This window comes from Myxocyprinus asiaticus, chromosome 34, assembly GCF_019703515.2.
Source record: "Myxocyprinus asiaticus isolate MX2 ecotype Aquarium Trade chromosome 34, UBuf_Myxa_2, whole genome shotgun sequence".
Classification (NCBI taxonomy): domain Eukaryota; kingdom Metazoa; phylum Chordata; class Actinopteri; order Cypriniformes; family Catostomidae; genus Myxocyprinus; species Myxocyprinus asiaticus.
This window is the reverse complement of record NC_059377.1, coordinates 28,325,453-28,347,661: the sequence shown is the minus strand read 5'-3', so window position 1 is coordinate 28,347,661 and position 22,209 is coordinate 28,325,453. Positions and strand designations below refer to the sequence as shown.

Below are 22,209 nucleotides of genomic sequence, written 5' to 3'. Positions count from 1 at the left end.
AACTCAACTTTCAACGTTAGTGCCAAGTTTCTTTCATGTGATGCTGTAGAGGTGTAATGCTCTTGTCTTCAATTTTTTTTTTTTTTTTTTTTTTTTTGAGGGAGGGAAGAAAATAAAATAATTATTCATGCAGAAATGTATCTGAAAAATGTTTTACTCAAGTATAAAATTGTTTTTATTCTGGCCCTCCATGAATCACTTACTTTGCTCCTTGGAGTGCAACAGTAATGTGAAAGAATCACCTTGAGCTGCTCTTCCTGTTCAAATTTCCCTTTTATTCAGAAGTTACACTCTGCAAATTCCATTTATGCTGCATGGTTGAACTGAATGTTAAAATTGAAAACTGTCCATTTATGAATCACATTTGTTCCACATATGCAATTCTATCGCCACAGGAGATGCAGTTAGGGATTGTGAAGTGCAAGCCCATTTAAAAACAACACAACAACAACAACTCATATTTCTTTCGTATTTAAAATGTATTTTTTCATTTTGTTAGTGGTTTTTGTACATTGTGCTTTGGTTAAATACAGTATGTGACTGAGACCCAGAGCTGAATAGGCAGAATAGAGCATAAAATCAAGCGTAGTAAGAATAAAGAAAAAAGCAGTCTGCACAAGAACTTGCCAAGACAATAATTTAATCACCAAACCAAAAGATGAAGCAGCACTAAAATAAATATTAACTAATATGTATAAAAAATTTTTAAATATGTATATATATATATATATATATATATATATGTATATATATATATATATATATATATATATATATATATAAAGATTATTTTTACCTGCAATATTACAACATGAACACGCTTTATTAAAAGTTACCAAACAATTTAAAGAAGAAAGTAAAGAATGACCACTCAGTGACCCAACAATGGCTTTCGGCCTTCTTACTCTATTTAAAAAACAAACAAACAAAAAAATTATTACCAATATCTGGACATTTCTTTATTAGTTAATATTTATTATATTAGTTAATGCTTTACACAAATAACTTTTTTCTATCTTTCTTTCTTTCAACCAGATATTGTTTCACAATAATACTACAATACTATAATTAATATATTATAAAAATTCTAAAATAATTAAGGAAGACTATTAAAATGCACATAAAACAGCTACAAAGTTGGATATGCGAGCATGTCGCGTCTGCATATAATATAGTGCACTGAAAAAAAAAAACAATCCAAACACTGAAATTCAGTTATTTATTAACCTTACTTGGCCTAAATCATCTTCAGATGTGCCTACTGTTGAACAGTATAATGCCATCACACTAAAAAGCTGTGAATATGGACAAAAACTGATATATTGCAGCTGTATATTTTAACTGTAATGCTCACACTGCAAGAGACAGTCAATGTCTCAATGGAGGGCTGTCTGCTATTCATGAAGTGTTCTAAATATGACACTAGATGAGTCTGGCTGTTAGCATGGACAGAAGAAAATCTATACTGAAACAGTATCAAGCTCAGATAGGGGACAGTGTTGGAGCCAGCTTCCACAGTATGTAATATGTCTAGCAGCACTAAAAATATTTTAATGACGTACACCTTGTAGCATGATATCTCTACATGAAATAAACATCTTTGACTTCCCTTCTCCAGTTTCATCTCCAAGAAACTTCCATCAGTACCCCACAGTGGTAAGAGTCTACAGAGAATGCATGTAAGTCCCCCAAACTATGCATTTTTACATTGAGTATGGATGTGATTTAGTGGTATGCCGCTCTGGTACTCCCCAAATGAGCTCATGGAAACATGCAATATAATTTACAATACCCATATTGGTTGAACCCATATGTTGTGCATGCTTTTTTAATATTCATATTTTGAATCAGCGTCCGGAACGTTCATAAATGAGTTTGTCTTTACATGTCATGGGCCCAGCATTACTACCGTAACATGGGAGACAAGAAAAATATTATACATATTCCTGGAAATAAGTTCCTTTGCTCTCTCCATGTAATGTTATTTTCATCATGTTAATCGCTTGGAAACATATTGCAAATGTTGACAATCAAAGACAGTTAATTTTTGTTGACAGACTGGCTTTTATTTTTTTAAATTTTAAAGTCAGAATTGAGAAGTGATAAATTTTTTAGATGGTAAACAAAATTACATGGAAAATTTCAGAGAAAAGAAAAGAAGAAATGTGCATGAACTGGGAAAAAATAAACATACATAATGCATTTTTTTCCCCTCCCTATTTTTTGTTTTGTTTTCATTTATATAAAAATGAAAAAAAAAGAAAAAAAGAGAGAAAGAATCATATTTGATGGACCACAACACACCACAATGCATGGCACAGACCATTACTATATTAATCAATTTTACTGAATATTGTATAAACTAATAATCACACTCTAGGGCCTCCACAAGAACTGCTTTTATCATTGTATACATTACCTTTATCAAAAGCAACACTAAGTAATTTACACATAAGCTCTTTTTTATATTCTCTCAGAATCCCACAATACTTTCATAGAAAATATGTAGCCCAATCTTTTAATCTGTGAATATTAGCCTATACAACACTAAGAATCCATGGATTCATATTTTTGATTAATATTTGTTAAATAATTATGTGATTGTGTATAATTATCTTTTTTTAATTAATTGTATTAATTAATTTGAACTAAAAACAATTATGATATAGAATGAGTCATTTAGATACATTAAAGCTAAGATTGTTTTGTAATTTCTTAAGTTTGTGTGTGTGTGTGTGTGTGTGTGTGTGTGTGTGTGTGTGTGTCAAGTCAAGTGGGTTTTTATTGTCATTCCTCTATATAGCTTATATACATTGGAACGAAATGTCATTAATCCAAGACTGTGGTGCAACACAGAACAGTACGCAAGACTACATAAAGTGCAATAAACAACAGAGTGCAGGACAATAAATACACAGAACAGAACAATAGATACATAGGACAATAAATACACAGGGCAATGCTGTAGACTGCAAACTATTGTTCTGTGTGTTTTTGACAAGAGGCTGGTTCATCTTTACCTTGTTATTGTGGACAGGACTTATAATTATGGACCACTGGACTTATGGTTTATGGTTTGTCTTGGATGAGAGCAGAGGAACATTTAAAACACAACGTTAGATTTTACATGTCAGGGTTAGATCGGTACAGAAAAAGCACCTGGACCACAAGACCATGTATGAACACTTATATTTTAATATTATGTATTCTGTCATAATATAAACCCACACAGATTCACTGACAAGTTAGTTACTAAACAAGTTATATTTACCAAAATAATACTTTTTTTTTCTTTTTTTTTTTATTCACAGTCATAAATGAAGGGCAAATTCACAGTTCAAAACCTTCAACTTTTGAGTTCTGCTAATTATTCCATGCTGAAACTACTACCAGCCCATGTTTACAAATTGACATTGTTTCATTTCACTTATTTGGTTTCAGTTCTTCTAAATTCCTGAGCACTGAAATAGTTTTGACATGGTTGTGGAGAGCTTTGTTTATTCAACTGACAAAAGAACAGTATTCTCACCTATATTTTCGATGTCTTGTCATCGCAGTGTGTTGCCACAGGAGTCTTTAGCGGAGTTGCACGGCGGTGGTGCTGTTTTAGTAGTCACTGTCCCTTTAAGAGACCGCGCTCTAGGGTGGCGCTTTCCTCCGCAAGGGCTTCTTGATATTAATAGTGTTGGTGTCTTGAAACTGACGTAATGCATGGAGTCTGAGGTCCTGACAAGCGATAACATTTCTGATAAAGAACTGCAAAGATCACTGCAAAAACCAACCTCATTTTTTCATCCCAGACCCAGGCGTTTTTACTATTAAACACAGTCACCCAAGATTTCACGTGTACAGGAGCAATTCGCAATCTTACATCCCCATAAAAAGAAATCATTCCCCGAGATCAACAAACAAACAACACAAAGACGGTTCATGGCTCACGCCAAAGCTCCACCATCTTTCAGACTGCAAAGACTATTGCAATTTAATTAACAGGTAAGGAGAAAGCGAATCAATGAGCATTGCGATCACGGCTAGAAGATGAGATGTGATTTTTTAGCTGTAGTTCCTGAATGCTGATGGCTTTTAGGCGGCGATTGTTATGTAATGTTGAGAAGGGCGAATGGATTTGATGAATCAGTTCAGTGCTACTTTGCAATGAAAATAAGAGCAGGGCTCCTCGGATTTGGGGGTTTGAGGCGAAATAGACAATGAAATTGGCGTTTTGTTAGCTTCTTGTAGTGGGCTCGTGTTCAGAGACAAGACACGAGGTTTTTTTTGGATTACTTTTTCCTTCCCATTTTCTTTAAAAGCCATTTCGTTGTGTTACAAATGCATTTTGCGCAAGATAACACCCAGAATGTTGAAAGTCCGCTTTTTTATTTAACATTTAAGCTGTAAAATCAAAACGAATGATGTTTTTATCGACGCGGTGTGTTTTAAGGCATTGTTTATGTTAAAAACTAACAGACAAAAGCAGCGATACGGCTCGTAGCTATAGTTATACAAAGTTTCATTAGTGTGTAGGCTACTGTTTTTGTCTAAATGATGCTTAAAGCTCAACGGCGTTTTCCACACAAACTTCGAAAACTTTCCGTAACTGATGTTCGATAAGAAAACGCGTAGGCATGGCAACGCGCTGAACGTTACACTTCATTTTCCAGATACAAAGAGGCGCAGGTTGTTTACATCACAGGCTGCAGACCTTAACTGGCTTTTATCGGTATTTTGCGGTTGTGTTAAAAGGCAGGTAGCGAAAAAGATGTATTTCTGTTTCATTGCTTGAACTTTTCTTCGAGGCGATGGAGACGTGAAGCAAGTTTCGGAGGAAAAGTTTATGAATAGCGGTAATGAGCTCCTTCTGACTATACGAATATTGTGTTCAATTTGAATGAGTGTTTGGGTGTGTTTAGTCAATAGAGAACTAATGGGAAAACTTCATATTTGTTTTACCAACTGTGTGGATAACTTTCGCACTTAGGTGTGTTTTGTGGGGGCTGTAGTTCACAAAGTTTCTTGTGGCGTGATGGAGCATGTCACTTTCCAAAAACTTTTCAAAATATATTATAGGAATCAAAATAACTCTGTTTTGATCCTCTGAAATGTGGGTATTTATATAGAAATGTAGCATTTTTTTTTCATTTTTGAAATTGCTCATCTTGACAACTTTTATGTACACTTTTATGTCTCTCTTGTTTTCTTTTTGTGTATTATTGTTTAATAGAAACGTAACTTTTGTGAAGGAATGCTTCAGCGCAGACAACAGCAATACGTAGGCTATTTATATGTTTCTTTTTCTTGTTCTATATAACAAGTTATTTAGGCTATGTATATATTCATATCCTATAAAGTTTGCAAAATGAGTAACATCTGAGTAACATTGTGAAGTGTTTGGATTTGAGTTGCTCCACAGTTCTGCAACTGTGTTATGGTTGCCAGTTAATTTGGTTTTACAGTCACTTTCACATTAGAATGTCATCCGTAGCTTTAAGTTGGTGGAAACTATCAGATAAAATCACCCACACTTCACTTGAATGTGCGGTAAGGCGTAACCTGTATCTGATTTTTATGATACAAAATCCCATGTTGGTTCCAGTAGATGAGTTGCACGGTTTCCTGTAAACTGTGAAACCTGCTACACTCGGGCAGTCTGGAAATTATATGTTCGCTCTCTCTCTGAAAGGCATTGTTCTTGTCAGTAAAAGTTTCTTAATGACAAAGCCCGTACAAGCAAATGCCGCTCATCATTTAGAGACTAGAAGAGAAACTTGCAACTGTAAATGAAGTTTCGGATACAGTCAACAGAGAACCTTCACACTGCCATCGTCAGTCATAATCACATTAGCTTAACAACTCTTTTTACAGAAGCATGACTTTTTTCCACTTTTGATATTTATATTGAAATAGTTGTACATGCATAACTTAACATAGACATCAAAACATGAGCAAAATAAAACTGAAAATCTCTCCATCTGCCTGGAATACTATTTCATCCTTTGTGCATTGTAAACATTCAAATATTTGAACACTATCCATTCAGCAGTTTACTAGATTCAGTTCTGGGTCCAAACTGAAGAATAAGATCCACATGAGTTGTCTGATAAGGCGCGTTTGCAGTGATTGAAAAGCTTGAGGTGTATTTGAAATGTAAATGACTCCACATCTGTGAGCTCTTTGGAGAGAGGCAATAGATCAGCGCTGTATAGTCAGGAACTTTACGGCTGACAAATGAATTTGGGCCTTGGTGGAGGGAGAAAGCAGCAGTGGGGGTCTTCCATTTGTTCTTCGTGGCCTCTGAGTTTGCACAACTTTTTGGGCTAACTTCTCTCCGCACTGAGATTTGCCACTTGTGTCCCTGCGGCAGATTCATGTGGCGTTGGTGTTGTTGAATAAGAACCCTGTAGAGAAACTAAATTGAGAGGGATTTTTTTAAATGACTGAGGTAAAGAATGGATCACACTAGCATACTTAATCCAGGTGTTTGCTTACAAAGAACAAAATTAGTTGATGACTACAAAAATAATAATAATAATAATAATAATAATTTGAAACTTTTCTTGGTTCATAGAAAAGTATAAATCAGAACGCATTATTATTTAGCCATTTATGACTATTGCTGGGCAAGTTTGAACTTTTTTGCTACTCCATATTTAACAAGCAAAAGCTTTTGTGCTTTTGAAAAGTTTAAGATTTTTTAAGTAGCAAAGGAAAGTTGCAAAGTCACATGGTGTCCATTTGCAGACTTCTCAGAAGTATTTGTATGCACATTTAAATCTGTAATTTTTTTAAAAATGATAATAATAATAATAATATTACTAAAATAATCACCACTTTCAGAACCGGCATAGTTTTTCTCTCTGGCTTTATCTACAAGCAACAGACAATTCTGCATACCACCATCACTGCTTTTGTTTTGAAATGATGCATCAATGACTTTCCTTTTTGCAAGAAATTCTGTTTTGTTTTTTTGGTGGCGAGACACCTTCCCCATGGTTACAAATACGGAGACAACAAATGTTAATTTTTTTTTAAAGACAGTCATACCAAGGTTTCACAAACAGCTTCTTATAACTGGTGGCCTTAAATGCTTTTAGAACATCTTTGATTTTTTTTATCCACTGAATTTTCAGGAATAAAAGAGCCACAGTTCATAGAGGTCGTTCCTTCTCTCGTCACACTTTTAATCCTGTTCTGAATGATTATTTGGCTCAGGATGTGTTGTATAGACTTGTTATCAGAATGCGTTATAACAGATATATTAAAGCCTTGTCAAAAACGGCATCGTCATGTTTTTTCAGGGTAGGTGTTCATGTAGAATCACTGCATTTTATGAAGAATAACATAGTTACTGAAAATGTGTATTTTTGGGCGTTATATTAATCGAACATAGAGCTCCAGTTTTTGCCATCTCAATTAAGCCCTTCTTTTGTTACGAAATATTTCTGTCCTTTTTTTTCCTCACACTGCCTGTCTGTGTGGGAATGAGACACAAAGACCTTTAAACTGTTGTGTCATAGCAACCTCCTTAAGCTTGTAAAATATTAAAGCTTTAGCTTCAACATGTATTTATTAATATTAAATTTTCAGTGGGTAATGTTTTGATTTGGCTAATAATAGAACTCAAACCTTGACCTGCACAACTTCTGTGAAGTCTATTTAACAACTCCCACAGATAAGAGAATGTTTAGTTACCACTTTGAATCTGCCAGAGCAGTTTGACATCGCTTGTTACGCTAATTATGTGGCGTGTAATATTTTAGTGGTTAGCATGCATCTGGTAAAGTTTGGTGCTGACAGAAATGCTCCGTATTCCCAGTAGAGAGGTAGTAGGTTGCACTGCAAGGAAAGAAAATAAATAAAATTTCCCCTAAATATTCTTTCATACTCATTTAAAAAAAAACAAACAAAAAAAATCATTTTGGCACAGTGTGGTTTTTCATAGCTAGCCGATCCCATTAGATTAGCCTTTAATGTGAGGTAACTTTGAATGACCCTTTATTAAAATGCAGCATGAAATCAGTATTTATTTATTTGAATAAAAGCTTTTCTTGGTAGCCTAATAGCTCCATTCTGTTTGCTGCTCTCTTAAACCTTATAAAAGTTTTCATATCAAATCCTCCAGCGGTGCCCACTTCCTCTCCTCCCCATTCCGACGTGCCCAGTTTTAGTGTGCCCAGTGTCTGATCCTCACACCGGCCCCTCTGGAACGCTAATGAGTCAGTGTAGCCTTCTTGTCTTTCCCTTTTTTTTCTATCGTGGTGTGTGTTCTCTTACCTCGCAATCAGGTTTTCATTTTACTTTTCTCGTCTCTGTTTTTTCTTTTCCACCTCATGGTGGCTGAACGTTCTCCATATGTGTGGTCTGGAGGCTGGTTCAGTTAAGGATTGCTAACCTGAGACAGGTTGGACAGAATGAGTGGAAGAAAAGTTTTGGGGGGGGAGGGGTGTCTTTGAGAATGTTTGTTTTCCTGTTTCCAATTTGGTTGGCCAGAGGGCCTGTACTGTCAGAGCTTCCATTCATGAAACCTGCTGTCAGACCGCCTGAGTACATGACACAGGATTTCTCGCGGCTCTCTGTATGTGTATTGTGGTGTCCATGTTGCTGTTATGCCATTTGAGTGTCTTCCAAGATTCCAAGTTTTATGAGCCTTTGGTAACGACACATGACTCACACTTTTTTTTTTTTTTTTTTTTTTAAGCGAAAAACTTGTTAGTTTTTCTTATTTTAAAAAAAAAAAAATTATTCCATGATTGTGCAGATGTTACTGTGTTTACATGCTGTTTGCCTGATTGTCTTAATGTGTTAAAAAAAAAATTATAATAATTTAGACCGAGAACTTGCAAATAAGTGTGCACCTTTGTTTCGTTGCAGTGATCAAGAATAGCGGTGTGGTCACCACTTGCATCCTGGATCATCTATACCTGTGAGGTCTTCTGAGAAAAGGGAATTACGGGACAGTGCATTTCATAAGCAACGCACGTACAGACAACATAGCGCGAATAAACTTTGTGAGCACTGCAGGAAACATGGAATGATTCCCAGGCCAGAATGGATGTGGAATAAAGGATACCTCAGAGGAAAAGGGCTCCTCAGGGAATGGTCTTTTGATTACTCTGCCAACTCTGTTATCTGCCTCCTTGTTGGAATTGAGCGTGATAATGCTATAACCCAATGTTTAACAGAGGTATGTATATGTGTGATTGTGTGCTGAGAAAATTCAGGGATATTTTACACTGTGTTGCACTGTGTTTTATGTGTAGATGCCTGCTGAATAAGTTCGATTTTACGACAAAAGACGCAATAATTCTTTTCGTTTGTGATATGCTCCCTTCGCAATGTCTTTGTTTTTTATGGTGTTGTGTTAGGGTGATCTTGCTTTTAAAACTTTATTTATGGTAACTTTTAACCCAGTCTTCCTGTAGTTCCGAACAGTGATCTAGACCGCTAGATAGTTCAAGCTGTTAAAACTCTTTGATCTTCAGTAAGGCCATCATCCCCTGCTTTGCCGTTTATTACGTGGAACAGTAGAATTTACTGACTTTCTTTTCCTTGATTTTTTTAGACTAACTGTGGTGTTCTCTGGGGTAATAATAGAGGCCACACAAGCAGTCTTATTCTTTAGTATGTGGGGCTTTCTGCAGTATGTACATTTGTGGACCAGGTGATTGTGAGTTCTGGTATTATTCTGGCCACAGCGTTTCTAGAATGCTGGGCTTGACAGTCTCGCTTTCCAGAGATTTGTCTGAAACGTCCTAAATGTCAGTAAAAATATGCGTAGTTGTATCTAGATATAATTTACAAGAAATAATCATTCTGTTTTTGTTACATTCACTATTTAAGGCCTATGCACTTTACTAATATTAATATACTTTATTAATATTACCGATAGTTGTTGCGGTGGCCCTAAAAAGCTTAGATAGGAAAATCTTTCCTTCAAGAATGTGACAATGTTCGAGAAATTCAGGTTTCGAGGTTTTGTGTTGATATTACTTTTTGGTTTACATAATAATAATAATAAAAAAGGACAAGATGTTAGTTCTTAGAAAGGGTCTAACATCATAGTTTGCATATGCCATTTGATTTTATATTTTGTGTCTAATGCAATGACATACAGACATTTTAAGTTTGACTTAAGTGTTCAAATACTTTATGGTGCCCTTTAGATGGAATTTGCAAGAAATAATCCTCCTCTATTTTTGTTCATAAAACTTTATTCTTATCAGTGATAGTTGGTGAGGTGCCCCTCAAAAGCATAGGTAGGAAACTCTTCCTTTTTAAAAACGCAACAGAAATATTTGAGGTTTCACAATATTTGAGGTTTCGCTTTTCTGTTTTTACAGTAGTTGGTTTCTGTGTTTTAAAATGTGTTATTATGCTGCTGGGTTATTTAATTACATCACAGATAGTTCTAATTGTGTTAATGTGAAATACCTTTTAACATTTCTTCTCGGGCGAGATTTTGATTTGAAGTAGTTTGCTGACTTGCTCTGTGTGGCTCTATTATGCGAATACAGCCACTTTCTTTGCGGTCTGGGTTGTGAGCAGTAGTTGTTCTTAAATGAGGTAATCTAAGAGTGTGTCATAGCTGACTGTTTTCTCCTGTGCAGAAATGTATAATAAATGACCTGTAACGAGCAGTGATTAGGGGATCCTGTGTTTGTGAACACTGCCACAGTGGAGGTTTCTCTCGTGTGCCCTGCCATTTCAGCACATTTGTGTAATGTTAAACACATGCTATCTTTTGCAGTCTGGATTTCAGGGGAAAACCTGTTTGTATGAATGGTAAAATGTGCATGGGCTTGGTGGTTTTTGGTAGGTTTTGGAGGCTCAGAGGGGAGGGTAAAACTGAATTGCAAGATTAACCCCATGGATCCTTCAACCAGAACTCGGACACAGGCTTCTAGGACAAGGGTCAGCTGAGATCCCTGAGTGCTAATTGGGGGGTCTAGGGGCCCCAGAGGCTTACTGAGTTGTATTAATAAAATTTGTTAAAAAAAAAAAAAAAAAAAAAAAATATATATATATATATATATATATATATATATATATATATATATATATATATATATATATATATATATATGTGTGTGTGTGTGTGTGTGTGTGTGTGTGTCAGATTATTAGTAACAATGATTATTTTTTCATTGTCTTGGACTAATAAATAAGTTCATATCATAAAGCATGAAGTTCATATCATAAAGCATGAAGTTCATTAAATTTAATAAGTAAATTAATTCTGGTATTTGAGGATTTTAGATTTTGGTTTAGGGTTTTCCTCCAATTCTAACTTTTTATTGATTGGAATCATGAAGAATGTGGCTGAGCTAATTGACATTAGCCTAATATTTATGCGGCGGTATTTTTGTTTAGTCCTCTCTTTTCAAACGTGACTTAACGGCTTAAATCGCTTTGTTTCCATGACACTGTTCCTGTCTTGCAAGACTGTATTTAGAGATACCCATCCCATTTAGCTAAATAATTTATCTTCAAATGTATGTGCTTTGAAACGTGCACACAGCCCAGACTAAACCCATAAATGCAAATTCATGGCTGTGTTATTCAGGTCTGCAGATGATTCTTCAATAAGATTTAATTATACAACATATTAAGCAGTTTGGGGTGTGTAAAGTGTATATATTCTAAATGACAACTTTGCCATCTCAGTCCACTTTTAATTGCATTTAGACATACAATATGGGCTTTAGTTATATCCTTATAGGTTCAGCTCTTGGAACATCTCGTTGACTTGCATGCCCGTTTTTGGGTATAGTTAAACATGGATTTATGCCGTGACTTAAGGCTTATACTTATAACTTGTACCTTGCTTTGTATAATTTTGTTGAGTTATAGTGGGGAAATTTGAGTGGTCTGCATAGTTCTCCAGTAGGTGCCTGTATGATGTATGGTGTGCCAGTGTGCCGAGCGAGGCAAACAGCCAAATGTTTTCATAATGCTCATTTAAAAGTCTGATCATTCGGCTCCACCATTTCTTGGATTTGCAGAGCATATAGAAATGTTTTACCAGTTGACACAGCAATACCTTAATCAGACATATAGTGCTCAGACCTCCACACTTTTCTTGACAGTCCTGCTTGTGTTACTTTTGAGGAATACCATGCCACTAGTCTACACAGCTTAGTCTATTTGTATTTATCCAACATACCATACCTCTTCTGCCATTACATTCCCTCGCTATATAACAGATTTGTATTTGTATATTGTACATACATATATATATATATATATATATATATATATATATATATATATATATATATATATATATGGTGTATTGTGTATTTTATATATATACTTCATTTTCTATTCAATTTTTATTTTTATTCTATTTGTATATATATTTTTTATTATTATTATCTGTCTTGTTGCTGTATTGTATTGTTTGTGCACTGGAAGCTTCTGTCACCAAGACAAATTCCTTGTATGTGTAAGCATACTTGGCAATAAAGCTCATTCTGATTCTAAGAAAAAGACTTATCATTTGCAGGTGCAAGGGCATTTAGGAACTTTTTTAAACATAACTAATAAGTTCTGAAAGTCGTTGATTCGACAGTCTCAACAGTGGAATTAGTATTTTAGTGCGAACCGGTTGCACACTGCAATGGAAATTCCACATCTATAGGTTTTTCAGGCCTGCTATATAAACAGCAGATCCCTTGTGGACTGAGAGGTGTCAGTCATGAGTATGCTTAATGAGTCTCCCACTTGCTCCGTAAATTACTCCAATCTCTGTCTGTAAGAATAAGGTAAGCCGAGTTATTACAGACTTTTGAGACAGTAATGAGAGAGGACTGAGTTGGAGAGAGAATTCAACCTGGTGGTGAACGGTGAGGATCGGGCCGTATCCGCCTGCCAATTAGCCCGCTCTTCCTCCACTCGTGCGGCACCTTCTTGCAATAACCCCGAACTAGCACCAAACTAATCTAATTAGATCGAGAACACAAAAATGATCCCGGACCACTGGCAGAACGCACAATGAAAGAGCAATTTATTCTTGCGTGGTGTTAAAAATGGAGGGAACGGTTGAGTGCGGGCCTGTTTTTTTTTTTTTTTAGCAGATTGCTTCCACGAGGCCTGCTCCATATGGTGTTGGGGGAAAAAAAAGGCCCCAGAGAAGGGGGTAAAAGAAAAAGAGGGCAGAGAGCTGCAGCGGCTGCGAAAACAAAACTTCTCCAGTCAACCCTTTCTAAATTAAAGGGTAATGCCGAGCGCACCACACACTCAGGAGTTGTTTGTTTAAAAAGCCAAACTGCATTAATCAACGCCTTCATCTTCATCGCTAACAGCATGATTAATCTGCTGTTTTTCCTCCCCACACCGTTTTTTTTTTTTTTTTTTTTTTTTTTTTAAGTAATTGCCAATCCAATGAGTAGCTTTGACAGAGTGCTTCTGACCACATTGTTCACACATTGAGTGATGCCTGCACAACGTCAATGCACAGCAATATTATGCTTTTGGTTCAAAGCCCAGATTCCACCTAGAGCAGTTGCAGTGTTACTATTGCTGTAGTGTAAACTGAGCAACGTTGGTTTGCAGTGTAATGCACATAAAATAACTTGTTGCAAACACCTCTTCTGAATTTGACACCTATGCAGTTATCTTAACCTGCAGTGAATCTCTGATACATTTGCAATCCTTGCCCCTTGGAACCAATAGTCCTAGATCCAAAACTGTAGGCCCCGATGGGCAGATTTAACCTACTTGAATAGCAGCTGGATGCCATTGACAGGAGCCTCATGTATCCTGGCTGTGTCTTTGGCAAACACAAACAGGAGCTTTCAAAAGATCTCTCCATTTGTTAAGAGGAAGTCCCAAAGGCTTGGTACACTCCCCAGCCCCCTTCTCTTGTGGCTATCAGATGTTTATCCTCTACAAGGAGGGCAATTTACAAATGTGAGTGTTGTCACAACACAAGAGGAGACAAAAGGCATCACGTCAAACAAAGATGCAGCTCACTGTAAGAGCGGCATTATTTCGCAGATTAGTGCAGTTCAGATGAATGTAAGGGCTTCTCTTGTTTTCATGTTGTGATGAGAAGTGAGGGCATCCAGAGTGGCAGAGCTACTGTTTACAGCTGCCCTGTGTGCTGTTATTTGGCTCGCTATATCTGTACTAGAGTGTAGTTCTCAGAAAAATGTCTATGATCTCAGTTGTCCCGACTATGCCCCTTCTGATCGAGGATCGAGGTTAGGATAAAGTGGTACTATATAAATCCTTAAATGATGCTGGATTTCCTAGTTGTGTTTGATAAAAGTTTTAAAGGCAGTTATTGGCATTTTAGAGACAATTATTGCTGAAATGTCGGAGTTAGGGCCTACAGTTACTGTTAAAGTTGCATTGTCATTTTTTTTTCTTGTTAATTTGTCCCTTGTTTAAGTTTTTGGCATAAAGATATGATTAGTACTTTTGTAAAATAATTTTAAAATCATGTACACTCACATGAGATGAATATTTGAGAAGTCATATCAGTAACCTGATAAAATCTGTTTTATTTTACATGGAGTGTGTCACCTCATGGTGGCTGACATATTGAGGTCACAAGACCAGCCAAATATTACTTTGTCTCAGGAACCCCCTTGTTATCAGACACTTTCTTGCAGATTAACCATGACTAACTATGATTACCGTATTTCAACAAAAAATTGGTAACTGGAAACATATACTTTTGTGTGATGCTGCATTCAAGCTGCCTTTTGTCAGTATAAAGGGGTTTTGTTAATATATTGAAGTCTATTAAGTGTGTAACACAAGTGAAGTGTTAACTCCGGTGCCATGTTGTGCTTCTGTTGAGCATTGTAACACGGTGCTCAAAGTAAAATGTTAACTTTGACCTCATTGCCGCTGACCTATTGATGCATCAGTCAATGATTACCGGACAATTCAGATGACATACCATTACGAGGGGCGATGTAAGTGCTAAAATCAAAATAAGACATTCTCTGCAGTGCTTTTCATGTGTAAATCAAAGCGGCACTCAACGCTGGCATTGAGTGGTGCATTGACGCCCCAACTGAGTCATTTGGAAGCCCGTTTAAGTCTAAGATGACGGCAATTTAAACTTTCACAACATAAACAATTACTGAATGCATCTTTAAAGGTTCAGTACAAGTTAAGCTGAAATGACAGCATATGTGACATAATGTTGATCACCACAAATTATTTTCAGCTTGTTCCTCCCAAAAAAAAAACAAAAAAAAAAAAACTGGGTTACAGTGAGGAACTTGCAATGGAAGTGAATGGGGTCATTCGTAAACTTTAAAATACTCACTGTTTCAAAAGTATAGCCACAATATGTAAACAATATCCATGTTAACATGATTTTACTGTGATAAATTCGCTTACTAACCATAGCTGTGTAAAGTTGTATCCAATTTTACAAATTCGTTGAAATAACCAAGTAACATTGTAAACCCTAAAACCCTGACCACAAAAATTATGATTTAAACAACTTTACAGCTCAAATAATACACAAGTTTTAACATAAGAATTAATTTAAGTGCTTTTACAAAATAATAAGCTTCACAGTTTTGCCTTTAAACACTCAAAAAATGGCTCCATTCACTTCCATTTAAAGTGTCTCACTGTAACCTTAATTTTTGCTTTTTTTTTTTTTTTTTGTTAAAGAATGGACAAGTAAAAATATTTTGTTTTTGTAGGAATCAACATTATACCCAAAATGCTGTCAATTAAGCTTAACTTGTATTAAATCCAGAATATTTCTTTAACCTAATTTTATATATAAAAAGTGTTGTTTAAGTTTGAAGTCCTAAAAAAGAAAGCTATGTTAAATATGGACTAAAAAGTAATCACAGAATATTTTGAAGATATTTTGGGCTTGGCAAACCAGTCGCTAGCTGTCTGTGGTCAGATCTTTCTGCCCTCTGCCTCAGATAGGCCCTAGCCTTGAGGACAGGAAGGCAGAAATGAGTTCACTCTGTTAAACACAGCACTAGAGAGTCCTACAAGCTCCCACCCCATCTCCCAGACTGAACTCTGCTGGCTGCAGTTTGTCTTTGTCAGGGGAAGATATAGAATTAGTAGCTTACCAGGCATCCTTCCCCTCCCCACCACTACCCGCACCGGCCCATAACTCTTCTTGCCGGCCAGAGGAACAGAGCCGAGAGCTGGTTACTCATCTGGGGCCGCCACTCTCAACACCTATTATGGTCAATGGACCCGGGTCCCTGTCAGGGCCTGCTGCCTTTTTGATTCTCGGATTCCGCCCCAGGTCCCCGTCTTTTTTCACCATGTCCTCAACTTCCAGATAGGAGATAAAATATCCATAAACAGCTCTTGAAAGGGAATGTAAATGTTTATAAGCTTCCTGCAAGTCTTATCTGATATTGTTCTTATTTATACGTCAGGGCCAGTTGACTTGGAGGCTGTCAGGCCGGCCGAACTGGAGCCAAATTGCTTTTAGTGTTCTTTCGGCTCGGCTCTGCCAATTGCGGCTTGGGGAGAAGATTTAAGTGTACAGTTGGACGGTGGAGGACCGAGCCAGAGACACCAGGCTGGAAAGAATGTGGAAACAATACAATGCTGATTCTCTTTAACTTGTTGTCTTATATACCTCCTGTGGCTTGCTACCTAAATCTAATGTAGGGCACTTCAGGCCTGCTTTTGTTCTCGCTTCCTTTTGTTTTCCAATTGGAAAACAAAATTTGAGAGCCTTTTTTGCATTATCTTGTCTCTACATCATGTGGAAATCCCATCTACTCCATATTGTGCTCCATGACCGAACCCGACACCTTGCATCACCTCTTTTCTGGCTCCAAACAGCCCTCCAAGACACTTGAATTTCCCATACAGTTTAGCTACGTTGTAAATCTGCGTGCTATGACCTGCATGCTGTTGCTAACAGAAGCAGTGATGGTGACTGTATGGGAGGCTGTTGAGTGGAGAGTTGTGGAGGCATCAGAATTGGAATCGTCAATTGTGCTGTTAGAGAGTTATCTGAACCCCAAGAGCTTCCCACAGGATGAGTTATTTTATCAAAGCTAGAAATTAAAAGTTGTCTGGCAAGTAGGCACTCTTGCGTGCACTTGCATGTACAAGCTTTTATATTCATTACATGTCATATTACCTCTTAAAAAGGTACCTAATTGCTGCATAACCATTTATGAAAAGCAAGAACAGCAAAAAACCACATGTATGTGCACACAGACATCATTACCTGACCTTTTAGCTGAGAACGAAATTGTTGAAGGGAAAAAAAGTGACATTTTACCTTCTCAAAATCGAAGCCACAGCTCACATTGTAACAATTTTTCAGCTCACAACTGAGCCTCAGTGCTCAAATTCAAGCCTAGTGATATCTGGCCTACGTCTTGTGGTAAAAAGCAGTGTGATCGACAGTTTGTGTTATAGATAGGCCTAACTTTAGACCTTCTCATGTCTAAGGTATCAACATTTATGGGGCCAGGTTCTCTCAGTGTCCTCTGTTTACTTCAGCCACCATGTAAGGCTTCTCCCATGTTTGGGCTGCTCTTTCTGCTAATGGTACAAATAGCTTAAGATCCAGACAAGAGCAAATGAGGTGACATATTTTCCCCCTTGGATTGTGGAAGCACTTTTATCACCCTTCAGGTAAACTTGGTCCTGTTTTTTATTTTTTTTAATTTTTTTTTATGAGAAGTTGCGGTATGTTTTCAAACGAACAACAAACAATAAGCAAAGATTAGTGTGGCACTTTAGAGTCATAGCACAAAGCCATAAGATATTAGACAGAATTTAAATTTGTTCTGCTTCAAGAAGCATAGAATGTGTAGAAAAAAGCAAGAGCTGTTCCTATGATTTAAAGGACAGGCAGGTAAGCCTTTGCATAAGGATCACAGATGGTATCAAAGGGTGCGGTTGTTTCTATCAAACAGCTCAGATGACTAATCAGTCCCAAGGCTGTATAGCATTTGAAAAAAGAATTATTGTACTAAACAAATAGAGGAATCTTGTACAACCAGTGTGGTTAAACTGCTTCCCTTTGCATTGGAAATACTGCACGGTGCATATTACTGTACTGTAGAGGTGTTTTTGGTCTTTTTTTCTTTTTTTTTTTTTTTTTTTAAGTTTAAACACCAAAATACATTTGCTTAGGCAGTGTGAAGTGTCTCAGATAACCCAGTTTGTGTACATCTGTCAAGGGTGGAGCCGCGGACAAGTAGTAACTAACAAAGAATATTGTCTGTGTGAAGTCAATAATCAGGCCCTGCCAAAGGGTTTATTTGAACTTTTTGTCAACTACACATATTCAAAGGCCCTTCCTCGAATTGTAGCATCAACAACTTTGAAATGTTAAAGACAAATCTTGAGGTTAAAACCCTTTTTGGTATGTTCAGTGACTCCTGTATTTCATAGGAGATGCTAGATAGGTGGTGACATACCTGAATTCCTCTAACCGCACATAACTGGTTAATCACATCTGATCACGTTTGGAATCTCTCCAGAGGATGACTGAGAATACGAAGGCAATAGAATGGCAGTAGAGAAACTTTGTGGCTCTGTTCCAAAACCTAGTGAGCTGCCTATATAGGCAGCATTTTAAGTTCCAAAAGACATTATGCTGCTTTCTAAGATACCTTCTTTCAGCCAAATTCAAAGGCAGCATCTCAGATATCCTTTGCGGAGAAGGCAAACCCAGAATGCTGAAAAGTGGTGGACAGAATGAGAGAAATGTTGATATAAAATATTCTTGTAATTTGGGATAGGAATCATAAGGAATTTTAAAAATTCCATTTCCGACTCTGTTTGAGCTTAACGATTCCAGTGCCTTAACGGTTCCATTAAATGTAATTTTTTTTTATATTGCATTTATTGTCCTCAGCAACCTATTGCCAAATGACAGATTTCAACTAGGGATGCTCCAATCAGGATTTTTACAGCCGATACAGATTACCAATTTTTCTTGTCATCTGATTGCCCGATACCAATCATTAAACCTTTTATCAGAAGCTCTGTCATAACTGGTTATATGTAAACTTTCTGCTTACTGTCACTGTTAACTGAATTTACCTGTTGGTATTACCAACATTGTTGCCTAGATTTGACTGAAAAAATAAATAAATAAATAAATAAATAGTGTAAGTTTATTAATTTATAATCAAATAAAAAAACACTAAAATATTTATTTTTAAAATGTAAATATATATATATATATATATATATATATATATATATATATATATATATATATATATATATAATTCACTATTTTAATATTTATATTTTATTTATTTTTGCATCATATTTAATATGTCATGATACAGTATTTAAATATTGTATGCAGAATTAATCCTGATTTTGTTGGATGTTGATAATGGTATTTCCTCTTTCACTTGTTCCCACTGGAGCATTAATGAGGGGAACACACTCTCTCATGAGGCAAAAGACGAAAGGAAAATGGAGGAAGAGTGCATGTTTGTGGACTAAACAGTTGTGACTGTTAATGCCGTTTGCTCTAGAGTTGTTTAATAAAGTTGTTTGAATTATGCCTCGTCTTGTAACCCGCGTTATTAAGATTTCTATGCCTGGCGGAGCCTGAAGGCTCTCGCCACTCAGCACATGCCTGTTTTGTTGCGTGTGAAATGCCATATACTGTGTACACAAGCTTTTAATATCCGCCACACCTCTCACACTGCATCGTTCTTAACTGCTGAATCAAGTATGTTGTCTTACAACATTCATCCAGCATTTGATGCTGAAGTCTGACTTAAAGGATTAAAGGAGCCATGCGTTTTTGCGACATCGGCAATCTTTTTTATTATAAGACCAGCGATTAAGTCACAGCGCATCAGCACATCCATAATTTCAACAGCAGATTACAAATCAGAAATAATTTTTATACAATTCTAGTCAAAGGCATGTTTACACAGACATTTTAGAGACATAAATGCAGTCCAATAATTGATCCTAACTAGGGCTGTCACGTTTATGAAATTTGGCTGATGATTTATTGTCAAACAAAGAATTGTGATTATCACGATTAATTGTCTGTTTTAGGGCTTTCATGATTAATTGTCATATAAATTGTCATATTTCTTAAGGTGTATTTGTGCTTCATACACCTTAAGTCTTTTTTAGATATTTAACTTAAAATAATCACATAGTAAAATAGGGATATATGATTTCCTTTTAAGGCTTTAAATCTACATGAATTACGTGAAAAGTATTGTTTTAAAAATCAAAATATTTCGAAATATTTAAAATATGTCTCTCTTTTTGGTCAGCTTTAGTTTTGGTAAAAGTTACATTTACACTGTTGTTTTTGGAACTCATTAAAAATATTTTAATTTGAAAACATATATAAAATATATATTTTTATTATATTTACATTATGTAATATTATTTTATATTATATTATGCAATAGTAAAATATTTCTGTCATAATTTCTTCACTTTCACATGTTATTTTAATGCTTTATGATTAAACCCAGGGGACCTTACTCCTCATGAAGCAAAACCCTTGAGATTTCCTTTCATCATTTTATCACTCCACAGAAATAAAGCATGTCTCATCCTGTGTGTCACTCTGTGTCATTTAAACTGCATGTATGACCAGGAACATTTGCCATTACACGCTCTTTTAAAGTGAAACTGAAAAGTCAATGTTTTTATTTGTCTGTTTATATTTTTGCAGACATTTGGCACGAGCCTCTGCTGACTGCACGCGCATAATAGCATAATAGCACTTGAGAAGTGCTTCAGACACTCTTCTGGACAGCGTCTGATCTGGTTGACCTCAGTGGTGCGGCTCAGTGACACTCGAGGTTCAACTGAATGACACACAAATGCACCGTTGATGACATTTATATATTTGCTTAAAATTCCCTTATATGGGCATTAAAATGGAACTGGAATTTGAAGTGGACAATAATCCAGATTATAAATCCAGGTTAGAGCGATTATTTAATAATCGCGGCAGGCCTAATCCTAACTATATATTAAATAAAAATAATGAGCAAACAATTTTTTTACATATTTTATTAAATCATTTAGGCCTATTCTTTTGTAAAATTCCACTGATTTCAACAAAACTTGTTTATCTGTAATTACACATTGCCATATAAACAATCAGTCAGTAACTGCACTGCCTGATTGAAGTCTCACAAGCCTTAAGTACAACATTACATAACACAGTAACAGTTCCTAATTCATTTCAAGTTGGACATGATGAAAGTCAATAAGATTAATTGAGTTACCACTCCAACTGATGCGTAAGTGTTTTTTGATTCACTGAAAAGAGCCAGCTCTTAAGTCATTTGTTCGGGACCCGCACTACACTGGTTACTAGGGCTGCCCCTGACCAAAGATTTTTCTAGTCGACTAGTAGGCATTAGTTTAAGCCATTAGTCGACTAGTAATCGCACGTTTATGATATTAATTTAATTACTTTATATATATTTTGGGGGGCATCAGAAAATGGTTTGAGTTCCAGGGCTGAGAAAGAATGTTATAAGTAACATTGCTCACACTGTTCTACATTACAGAGAAATTCTAAACTGTAATAATGAGCCTTTAAAATATACATTGTACAAGCGCATGCACGAAGCGAGCCGGTAATGATGGTAATGATTCTGAATGTGTCGGAAAAACCAACAAGGAGACTGTCTGAACATTTTGTTAATTTATAGAGAGAAATGCACATTAGGGTTGTGTCGACAGATGATGATCTCGGGGATCAACGTTGATCAGAGTGATCGCCAATAGCTGATGCCTTTGACCATGTCAAGAAGATATTTGGCTCATTTTCCCATTAATGTATTAAATTATTATTATTATTAGGCTATTATTATTATCAAATTAATATTACAAATAATTTGCCCCTAGACACACAGACACGCGCTTGAAGAAACACACTTTATTATATTATTAAGAACAGATGACAGAAAAGCGGTCTAAGTGCATGTATGATGCACTGTTTGTAGTGCCAGTCAGTCTTGTGGAACGTGCATCTAAAAGGTTCTCACTCTTTCTTTGTTTCTGTCTTCTGAATTATTTTTTTATTTAATTTTTTTTTGCAAGAACAGTATTGTGTATGAGTGCTGCATATGACCTCAGACATCTGAGCTCAGGAGGTGCTTTGAGTTCTGTTCACTTTATTTCCACAGAGCAGTTCACTCTGCAGCCTAAACATCTGTGATTAAAACATAAAATAATACAAAAACACGTTCACCTCGAACCATGATTTATATTTCAGTGATT

The 22,209-nt window shown here is 36.1% G+C and overlaps 1 protein-coding gene across 4 annotated transcripts in view; it reads left to right on the top strand.

The window, feature by feature from the left end:
- Positions 1–3,380: 3,380 nt before the first annotated feature.
- LOC127425396 (zinc finger transcription factor Trps1-like) overlaps positions 3,381–22,209 on the top strand; it is a 158,933-nt gene continuing 140,104 nt past the window's right edge. Inside the window, exons 1-3 of one of the 4 annotated variants that reach the window (XM_051671381.1) lie at positions 4,141–4,844; positions 5,222–5,269; positions 8,869–9,181. In XM_051671381.1, coding sequence (XP_051527341.1) covers positions 9,169–9,181 — 13 coding nt within the window. In that variant the 5' untranslated portion in view covers positions 4,141–4,844; positions 5,222–5,269; positions 8,869–9,168. Of the gene's footprint in view, positions 3,994–4,140; positions 4,845–5,221; positions 5,270–8,591; positions 8,650–8,868; positions 9,182–22,209 lie in introns of those variants that run through there. The other 3 variants (XM_051671379.1, XM_051671380.1, XM_051671382.1) reach the window with 3 other exon arrangements.